Raw genomic sequence first — 10164 nt, 5'->3', positions numbered from 1 at the left:
TTTATAGATAGGATTATTAAATGCCACATGACTGTTCACAGTGACCTCAAACTAACAGGAAATTTTAGATCATCTGCAGCTAAGATTTTTTTCCTTCATTATCTGCCTACAGATTTGGCTCACTTAAAAAATTCCTAGTTACTCTTTACAAAACACTGTTTTTACATACAGTAAAACTTATATTTTACAATGAGGTTTTACAAATGCATAAACTCTTTTTTTTAATTTTTAAAAAATCTTTATTTTTGAGAGAGAGAGAGACAGAGTGCAAGCGGGGGAGGAATAGAGACAGGGAGACACAGAATCTGAAGCAGGCTCCAGGCTCCGAGCTGTCAGCACAAAGCCCAACACAGAGCTCGAACTCACGAACTGAGTGATCATGACCTGCGCCGAAGTTGGACACTTAACTGACTGAGCCACCCAGGCACCTCTACAAATGCGTAAACTCTTATCATCACCACCACAGACAGGTTACTGAATAATTCCAACACCCCAAAGAGTTATCTGGTGTTATATTTTGTATTCATATCCTTACCCCACCTCTACTTCCTGGCAACCATGGGTGTGTTCTATGTATCAATATTTTTGCCTTTTCCAGGATTTCATATAAATGGAATAATGCAGTATATAACCTTTTGACACTGGGTTCTTTCACTTAGCACAATACATTTGCAATTCATCCAAGTTGTGTGTATTAACAGTTGTTGGTTTTATTGCTGAGTAGTTTTGTTGCATGGATGTGACATAATTTGTTCATCCATTCAACTCTGAAGAACATTTGGGTTGTTTCCAGTTTATGAGGATGATCAATAAAGTTGCTCTAAGTATTCATGCACAAGTTTTGTCCAAGTATAAATTTTAATTTCTGAGAATAAATACCTGGAAATGGGATTCTGGGTCCTCTAGTTGAATGTACATTTAGCTTTTACAGAAACCACCAAATTGTTATGTAGTATTTTGTATTTCCATCAGCAAAATATAAGAATTCCTGTTGCTCCACATCTTTGCCAGCACTAAGTGTTGTTAATATTTTTTATTTTGTCATTCTAATAAGTGTATGGGGTATCTCATTGGGTTTTAATTTGCATTTCCCTAATGACTATGGTGTTGAGCATTGATTCATGAGCTTGTTTGTCATTCATGTATCTTTTTTAGTTAAGTGCATGCCCAAAAATTTAGCCCATTTTTTAATTGGGTTGTTTGTTTTCTTATGTTGAGGTTTGAGGGTTATTTACATACTCTGTATGTAAGTCCTTTGTTTGATATATGGGTGCTGGTTACCTGAATCTACAGGTGTGATAAAATTGCATTGAAACACACACACACACACACACACACACACACACACACACGTGCCTGTAAAACTTGTGAAATCTGAACAAGTTCTGTAGTTTGTACCAACATGAATTTCCTGGCTTCTGATATTGTGCTATAGTCATCTAAAATGTTACCACTGGAGGAAACTGGATAAAGAATACACAGAACTTCTCTACTTTTTTTTTTTTTACAACTTCTTGTGAAACTATAACTATCTCAAAATAAAAAGAAGAGAATCCAGAGTGTAGCCAAGTTGACAAAGATATTGAATCTACAATCTTCATAACAACTTAAAAGTTTTTTCCATTAATTTCTGAATTAATGTTTATTGTCTCCTCCTTTACACTATCTTTGAATGTTCTGGGCTGTTTTTTTCTAACTTTTATTTTATTTTTTTTAATGTTATTCATTTTTGAAAGACAGAGAGAGCACAAGCACAGGGGGACAGAGAGAGGGGGGTATGGAGGATCCAAAGCAGGCTCTGAGCTGACAGCAGAAAGCCTGATGTGGGGCTCAAACTCACACAACCACGAGATCATGACCTGAGCCAAAGTGAGACGCCTAACTGACTGAGCTACCCAGGCACCCCTTTTTCTAACTTTTAAAAATGGATACTTAGCACATTAATTTTGTAGACTTCCTTCCTCTCCAATATGAAAATGTAAGGCTACAAACTTATCTCTAAGCAGAGTTTTTGCTGAATCCCAAGGGAATAAATAGGAAAATGTGATTTTTCACTCTTTTTCCTTCTTTAAAATTGTTTTAGCTCTTCCTTTTCCTTTCCATATAAATTTTCAAATAAATATCTAAATCCATTCAAAAAAAAATCTTGCTGTCATTTCCATAGTAATGTGTTAAGCCTATACATCAATTTGGGGAGAGTTGGCTTTACTGTACTGATCTTCCAATCCATGAACATGGTATGTCTCTCCTTATTTAAAAAATATCTGATTTCTGGGACACCTGAGTGGCGGACACCTGAAGAGACAGACTTCAGCTCAGGTCATGGTCTCGCGGTGTGTGGGATTCTGCTTGGGATTCTCTCTCCCCCTCTCTGCCTCTCTGCTCCTCCCCCACTTGCACACGCTCTCTCTCTCTCTCAAAATAAATAAATAAACATATATATATATATATATATATATATATATATATATATATATATATTTGATTATTTTTATTGGTATTTTGCAGCTTTCACCATACAGGCTCTGTGCATGTATTGTCAGATTCTACTTAAGTATTTCATTTATTTCAGTGACTACAAGAGTTATTGTGCTTTTAATTTTGATTTCCTAAAGTATATAGAAAAAAAACAGGAAAAGACTTTTGTATGTTTAGTGCCATTTCTAAACTTATTAAAAGGATTTGTCCTTGTAGCTCCCTTGGGAATCAGTTAAGCTTTCTAAAATGGGCATGTGTACTGTGCCCTGTCACATAGATTTGTGAGAATTAAGTGCAGTAAGTGCATAACGTTTTTAGCCCAGAACTGATACAGAGATTCAACAAATAATAAGTGTTATTATTATTATTATTATTAACAGTATAGTGTAAGGTTTCCCTTCCTCTTATCCCACCTCTGAAGCATCTATCTCTAGCAAGGTGAACAGAGTCCATTCCTTTCCTCTTCCTCTCCTGTCACCTTGCCCCTCAGATTTCCCTAAGTCACCGCCCTCTTGCTAGCTCCGCCCTCCACAAACCCGCCTTCCTGATAGCCCCGCCTCTGCCCCTCCCACTCCTCCCGCAGCCCTCCCCGCGTTCCCCAGCACAGCCCTTGCTCAGCGGGGCTGGAAGCTCATGGCGTAATTTCGTGGGATAGTGGCAAAGCCCACAAGTTTGGGGGACACGTCAATGTCTTGGGGCAGCTGAGGGGACTTGAGGCAGAAGTTCTGCAAGATGGTGGTGAGGAAGAGAAAGAGCTCCATTCTAGCCAGACCTTCTCCGAAACAGTACCGCTTTCCTGAAGAGACAGAATGGGAGGGCTGGAGGTGAGGCCTACTCTCACTGCTCCCTTCTCCACTACCCACCACCAACTGCATTCTCCCAGAGAGCAGGGACTGAGAAACTTTCAGAGACATCTCTAACCCTCTCTGAGCATCAGTTTCTCTTGTACATGGGATAGGGGTGAGCTATCCCAAGCTGTAGCAATGGGAAATTTAGGTGCCCCTTCCTTCCAAGCACACACTCAGATATGGCTGCCGGGCTCTCATCTCCTCCCAAGGAATCTCAAGAATCTAAATGACTTTGGACAAATATCTGACTCACTAAGGACTTTGATTTTCCCCATCTGTGAAATGGATACAATCATCCCTTTCCAGTTGCCTGGACACAGGTACTTGGTAGTCATGGGGTTTGCAGCTGGTTGGCTCTAGAGTAGATCTTAGAGGGACTTTCAAGCTGGAGACAGACCCCAGGCTACAGCTTAGAGACGGGATGTGGGATGAAGGAGGCCCGGTTGGTGGGAGCAGTGGCTTAGCAGCAAGCAGACCGGGGTCTCTTACCGATGGAGAAGGGCACAAAAGCATCACTCTTCTTAAACTGGCCCTTCTCATCCAGGAAGTGCTGGGGGTGGAAGTCTCGGGGGTGGGAAAAGAACTTGGGGTCTCTCAGCACAGAGCCCAGCATAGGGAACACTTCAGTGCCCTGGTGAGGAGGAGAGGGGTATTTGATAAGGTGGAGTGGGGGCAGGGTGTGCTGAAAGCACATGGAGGTTGGAGGGACAATGCAGGTGCCCTGAGTGATAAGAAATGGGAGGCGGGGGAGCGTGGGTCCCCTGGGGACATGAGACTCAGGTCTCTGAGCCAGGAAGCTTGGCAGACATGGGGGTTCATGTCTCCTGAGAAGGGAAGTTTGAGGAGCACGGGTTCTGTGTCTCTTAGGACAGAAGGTGTGGGGGACCACAGTTCATGTCTCTCAAGGCAGGAGGTTGAGAGGACATGGGGGTTCATGCTCTCTGGGACTGGGATTGAGAGACATCAGGTTTGTGTTTCTCTAGGCAGGATGTTTGGGGGACATGAGATCCATGTCCTTGAGGGAGGAGGTCTAGACATGAAGTTCATGTCTCTTGAGAGAGGAAGTTTGGGGGTATGAGGTTCATATTCCCTATGAAAAGAGCTCTGGGGGAGACACAGGATTCAGGAATCTCTGAGGGGAATGAAGGGACATGGTGATTGGAACAGTGTTTGATTGAAGCAATGGGACAGGGGCTGGGAAGCTTCTAAGAGAATAGGTTGCTGGGTCACAGGGAGCAGGTTGGAGGTCCCCCAAGGTGGGACAAGAAGATACCTTGGGGAGGAAGAACTCCCGAAACTTGGTGTCCTTGGTGACTCTGCGGGCCACTCCTATGGGGATCATGTCTCCAAATCTTTGGATCTCATGGATCACCGCCTCTGTGTAGGGCATCTTGGCCCTGTCCTCAAACTTGGGCTGCCGGTTCTTGCCAATCACCTGGTCAATCTCCTCATGGATTTTGGCTGTGGGAGGAGGGGGAAAGTATTTAAGTATCTGGGGTCTCGGGGCAGTGATGATAGTCCAAATAGGTACATCCATGTGTGCCATGGACTTAGACCATTCAAAACAGATGTTGGCCATTCGCATTGTTGGTGCAGCATCCTGTTCACCCGGTCGTGCCAGAATCATGAGTAGGCATAAGGGAGGAGTTTGGGGAATGGTTTGGAGAGCAGGCAGTGGATATACATTTGACCCAGCATGGAAGCTATTTACCAATCCGTTCAGATATTTTCAATACTTGAACACCTAGTGAAACTTGGCTGGTGCTCATCAGCAGAATATCACCTAGTCTCCGGATAACAGGGTATGTCTGAGGCTTCAGGGATCTGGGGAAGGTGGGGATGTTGCAGTGGGCTCAGAGGAAGTTTGAGGGCCTGTGGCTGCCACTTTGTTGCCCCCCACCCTGCAGCCTTACCCTCCACATCTGGGTGCTTCATGAGCAGCAGGAAGCCATACCGCAGGGTCGTGCTGACTGTCTCAGTGCCCGCAAAGAAGAGGTTCAGTGTGGTCAGCACCAGGTTCTTCAAGTAGAACTCTGTGTCGGGGTTGTTCTGCTCCTATAGGGAGAGAGGGCTTCAGGCCAAGCCCACTCCCCTCAGGGCTCTCAGGGCCCTTCTGGGGTCTTTCTCTTTGGACCCCTCTCTCTTAGATCCAGACCAGAGGTGGGAGGAGGGACTTGGTTCTACGAGCTCTTTGTTCAGGCTGCTGGCTCTGCCCAAAATGCCCTTCCCACACTCCTTACCCACCTGCCTATCTGTCCTTTACTCTTCAAGAACACTTTTTTATGGTGGGGATATTGAGAAGGAGAGGAATAGAGTCAGTGAGTGCATGGTACCGAATTGTTCGCTATTATGGTTGGCACACACAGGTCCTGCCCATGGGCAGGGGCTCAGTAGAGGGAGCAGCCATAGTTATTATACTTGGGATTGTGAGGATGTTTGGGGTGTACCTCCTGCATGCGGATGAGGAAGGAGTCGATGAAGTCCCGCGGGGAGTTGGGATCTAGCGTGCGTTGGTTCTGCTCCACCTTCTTGGCTATGAAGTCCTCCAGACCTTTCAGATCCTTAAATGCCTGTTGCTGTGGTCCTGGCAGGTATTTCATCACTGAATAAAACATCTCATAGAGCTGAGGATGGGGAGAGAAGAAAGGACAGGAAGGACAGCTCTCAGCAGGCAGGTCTTGATAGGAGTGGGACCTTTCTCATGGCAAGGAAAGCACTGAATTAAAGGTCCCCATCCAGATGTTAAGGATTTATATGGGGCTGATGGGAGGAGATATCTAAGTTTTCACATGAGTTAAGTGTGAGAACCCCTATCTCAGCATGTTGGTGAGATGGTTTGGGACACATCCAGATATTCAGGTGAGGTTGCATTGGGAAACTCCTGTCCAGGTGTTTACCTATTTATTTCTGACTGATATGAAGGGGAGGTAGGTACCTGTTTAGGTCTCTAGATATCAAGTAGGCTCAGTTGGAGACAACTATCCAGATATTTAGAGGCTATGGAATAGTGATTTCTATACAGGTATTGAGGTATTAAAGTGTGGCAGGTATGCAAGTGTTGAGGTGGGGGAAATACCTGTTCATGTGTTTCAAATATTCACACTGGGCTGGAGGGGAGCACTGCTGTAAGTGTTTGAGTGAGCTACATTGAGGAACATAATTTGGGTGTTTGGGGAACCATCTATCCAGATGTTTACATGTTTAGAGGCCTTCTTGGTTGGCGTATCTGTCCAGATGTTCAGATATTTCAGTGGGCTCTGAAGAAGTACTTATCTAGGTAGCCCAGTAGGCTGGTTTGGGACACCTGTGTAATACTCAAATGATTTTGGCAGACTGTATTTTATAGCACCAGGTGTTCATGTATTCAGGACATGGACGGAGGTGGTCACTTGTTCAGGTGTTAAGGTATTAAGATGAAAAGATGGAATGTCTTGACAGGGAGCCAGTTCTAGATATTAAGATAGGTAGGGTGGGGGCACATGCCAAGGAGGAAGGCTGGGCTTATAACAGCTATCATGCCTGCAGGCTGTTTTTTGTATGTTTGGTTTGGGTTTTGGGTTTTTTGGTGGGAGAAACATCTGTTGAGATATCCAGGTGTCCTTGGAAATGGGGTATTCTGGTGTAGCTGTTCCATTGTCCACGAGTGGTTTTGACGGAACCCTATCTGGGAGAGGAAGGGAGTTTGGGGTACCTGTCTCCATGTGAGGAAGCAATTGGAGGGTTGTAGTAGGGTGTTGTAGAGACAGACTGGGATGGGTTACCTGGCCCATAGATGTAGCTGTGAACTGGAAGCTTCCCAGCATCATACGCAGCAGTGACAGGAACTCTTTGTTCTCATAGTCAAAGCGGTCCCCAAAGACAATGGAGCTGATAACATTGGACACTGTCCGGCTCAGGAAGAAGGTGGGATCAATAAAGGCGCCTAGGGAAGGGGATGGGGTTGAGGAGAAACAGGTATCTGGGGGAGCATCCACTAGGCAGTCTGACACCAGTCCAAGAATTGGAGGAAAGCACCAGGGTGATGAGACAAGCTCCCAGCACAAGGCCCTAGAGCCAGGAGCCTGGACTCCTTCCCCCAGTCCAGTCAGTCCCCTTCCAGGACCAGAAAGCGCACATATCCACGTGAATGCTCCTGCTCCTTCTCCCTCATTCCCTCCTGGCTCACCATGCGTGTCCCGGAGGGCCTCGATGAGGAAGCCCACTTCCTCCTGGATGCGCTCCTCGATGCCGCGCTTGCCCACACCAAAGTCCCGCAGCGTGGTGATGGAGAAGCGCCGGAGCTGCTTGGCTCGTTCGCCATTGCTGAACGCCACACCTGGGGGGGGGGGGGAAGGGGGTCAACCGTGGGAGACAGAGAGAGATTCAACTCAAAGTCAGAGACATACTGAAAGAGAAGGCGACCTAGTTGGAAGAAAAGAGTCGGAAGGAGAGAGGCAAGTCAGATGCCCAGAGAAACAGAAATTTGGACAGACATAAAGACAGAGAAAGAAGTAAGGGAGGGCCAGAGGGAGGTGACATCTGTGGATATCTGAGAGGTGGCAATAAAAATCCTGAAGGATCCTAACACTGAGCTGGGGAAAGAAGAAAATAGGGAGAGAGAACAAAGAAGGTCGGGAGAGAGGAAAGACTGTTTCCAGAGACAGAGGCATGGGTGTGAAGCAGAAACAGAGTGAGATTCTCACACAGAAGAGGAAAAGAGTAGAGGGAGGATGAAGGGAGGGGAAGCACAGAAGCTTAGAGGGAGAAAAAGACAAGGACGTGGAGGTGGACTGACCACAGTTCTGAGGCAGAAATCCCAAGAGCTCCTCAAAGACACACAGAAAGAAGAGGCATATCTGAGAGAGAACAGGGACATGGGGCCAAGAAGCAGGGGACATAGAGACGCAGGCACTCAGGGTCAAGTTAGAGAAGACCAGGGAGAAGGGACAATAAGCAGGGACAGGGACAGAGGGGAGCAGGGGGAGAACTCGGCCTCAGCCTTGGGTGGGAGGGTGAGTCAAGAGAACAGTGGGGAAACTGAGGCCATCAAGTGTTCCTGACCACATGCCCCCATCCCGAGCCCCTCACCATAGCCTTTGAAGAGCCAGTCGAAGGTGGCCTGCTCTCCTCGCCCGCCGAATTCCTCAGCCTGGTCCACCAGCGCCTCCTTCACGGCCTCGTGTCCACACAGCACCACAATGCGCCGCGGCCCCAGGTGGACCGTGAACACGGGGCCATAGCGCTCGCTGATCTAACCAAAGTGAGAGTGCTTAGAGGGAGCGGCCCCACTGGGAACTGGCCCTGTGCCCAGACCTCACCCATTGCATGCATTTCCCCCAGGTTCTGGCACTCAAGGGGCAGGTATCCCAGGATCTACTCTTTCCTGCCTAGGACCCTGCTGCCCCATCTTTACAATTCCACTTTCCTAAGACTCCCATCCAACCTTGCCCGCCCCCTGCCACAATGCCCCAGCTCAATTAGGCAGGCCCCCAGCCCCACCCCCTTCCACCACCCCTGCCTCAAGGTACCTTCATGAGAGAGTTGTACATTTGCTGTGTGTTCAGCTGCAGGTAATTCCCGATGAAGGGCAATGGGGTGGGTCCTGGAGGGAGCTTCCCCCAGAGCTTCCTCTGCCTCCAGGCAGACATCAAGACCATTATTGTCAGGCAGGTGAGCAAAGCCACCAGAAGGAGCCCTGAGGCCAGCATGATGGCAGTGGGAGTGACAGATCACTGGGGTGGTTTGCCTTTATACCACTTGAACAAAAAGGGCGGACTTTGATTCTAATTATGTAATTGTGCCATTTCACCTCCAGCTACACCCTCCTGGGCTCACCACAGAACTTGAGACACAGCCAGCAAGGCAGGAGAAGGGGACCCCAAGGAGATTAACAGGGAGAGGGCCCCAAGACAGAATGTGTCACGCCTCAAGGGAGTCCACCCCAGGGCTGCAGACTTGGTGAGACATAGATTCCAGAACTGAAGAGTTTATAATATTTGCATGGGGAGCCCCCTGAGCTTTGGATTTAGGATCTCAGAGTGAGAACAGACCCCAACATGTACGTTTTGAGGTCTCCAGAGTGAAGAATCCAATATCTAGGTTTGAGGATGAGATTCCAGGGACTCAATTTGAGGGTATTGGGGCAAGGGAGGACCCCTGGCTGTGATGAGGGTTCCTGGGAGAAGTATATGGGAATCCAGCACGATCAGGGAATAAGCACTTGACCCAAACTTTGACCTGCCTTTGTTTTGGACACAGTGTCACCTCGGGTACCCAGAATCCTCACTGGGACCTCAGAGAAAGGTCAGGATCAGTGTCATGGCCTGTTTGTGGTTGGGAAAGGGGTAGAAGTCCAGAGCCACATTCAAGTGGAACTTTCCTTAGGAAAGAAGAGAAACTCATGGTCTTCCCCCTTGCATCTGTCTCCTTCTATCTCTGTCTCAAAAATAAATAAACATTTAAAATTTTTTCTTAACAACAACAACAAAAAAGAGACTAACTCATAGTCTCAGTGGCAGAGAGACTGGGCAGAACTTGAAAATAGTAATGACATCCACCAATACGGTGCCAAAAAGCCCAGCTGTCTCAAAGGGTGTGATTTACAGAAAGCCGCACTGGCCCTACCCAGGTCCCTGGGGGAGCTTACTAAGTTCATCATTTCCATGTTGGTTTAGGAGAGAGCCGGGCCCTGGATGCTGAAAGTGGTTGTGAGGACAGATGGTGGCCCTGCTATCCTGTCCTCGGTGACCTTCTTCCTTAACAAGAGGGTGCTCCCCTTTGGTGAGCACTAACTATGAAGAGGCAGTGTGCAAACTGTGATCTCATGGAATCCTTCTGGCAGTGGGGTTCCATCATAGCA

General features: G+C 47.2%; 1 protein-coding gene across 1 annotated transcript; it reads right to left on the bottom strand.

Moving 5' to 3' along the window:
- Positions 1-2820: 2820 nt before the first annotated feature.
- LOC132677913 (cytochrome P450 2A13) lies at positions 2821-9035 on the bottom strand. Its single transcript, XM_078438410.2, has 9 exons — positions 8834-9035; positions 8394-8556; positions 7492-7641; positions 7088-7248; positions 5774-5950; positions 5240-5381; positions 4600-4787; positions 3816-3957; positions 2821-3274 (listed from the first exon to the last, which is right to left on the bottom strand). The coding sequence occupies exons 1-9, from the start codon at positions 9011-9013 to the stop codon at positions 3093-3095; spliced, it is 1485 nt and encodes a 494-aa protein (XP_078294536.2). The 5' UTR covers positions 9014-9035; the 3' UTR covers positions 2821-3092.
- Positions 9036-10164: the final 1129 nt, after the last annotated feature.

The sequence above is a fragment of the Panthera onca genome, chromosome E2 (assembly GCF_046562875.1).
Source record: "Panthera onca isolate mPanOnc1 chromosome E2, mPanOnc1 haplotype 2, whole genome shotgun sequence".
Classification (NCBI taxonomy): Eukaryota; Metazoa; Chordata; class Mammalia; order Carnivora; family Felidae; genus Panthera; species Panthera onca.
Note: the sequence above shows the minus strand (reverse complement) of the source record. Positions and strands in the feature narration are given on the sequence as shown.

Coding starts and splice junctions, on each gene's coding strand:
- LOC132677913 (XM_078438410.2), bottom strand. CDS start 9,013: ATGCTGGCCTCAGGGCTCCTTCTGGTGGCTTTGCTCACCTGCCTGACA. Junction 8,557..8,833: donor TGTACAACTCTCTCATGAAG/GTACCTTGAGGC, acceptor CACTTTGGTTAG/ATCAGCGAGCGCTATGGCCC. Junction 5,382..5,773: donor TCCTCATCCGCATGCAGGAG/GTACACCCCAAA, acceptor CTCTCCCTATAG/GAGCAGAACAACCCCGACAC.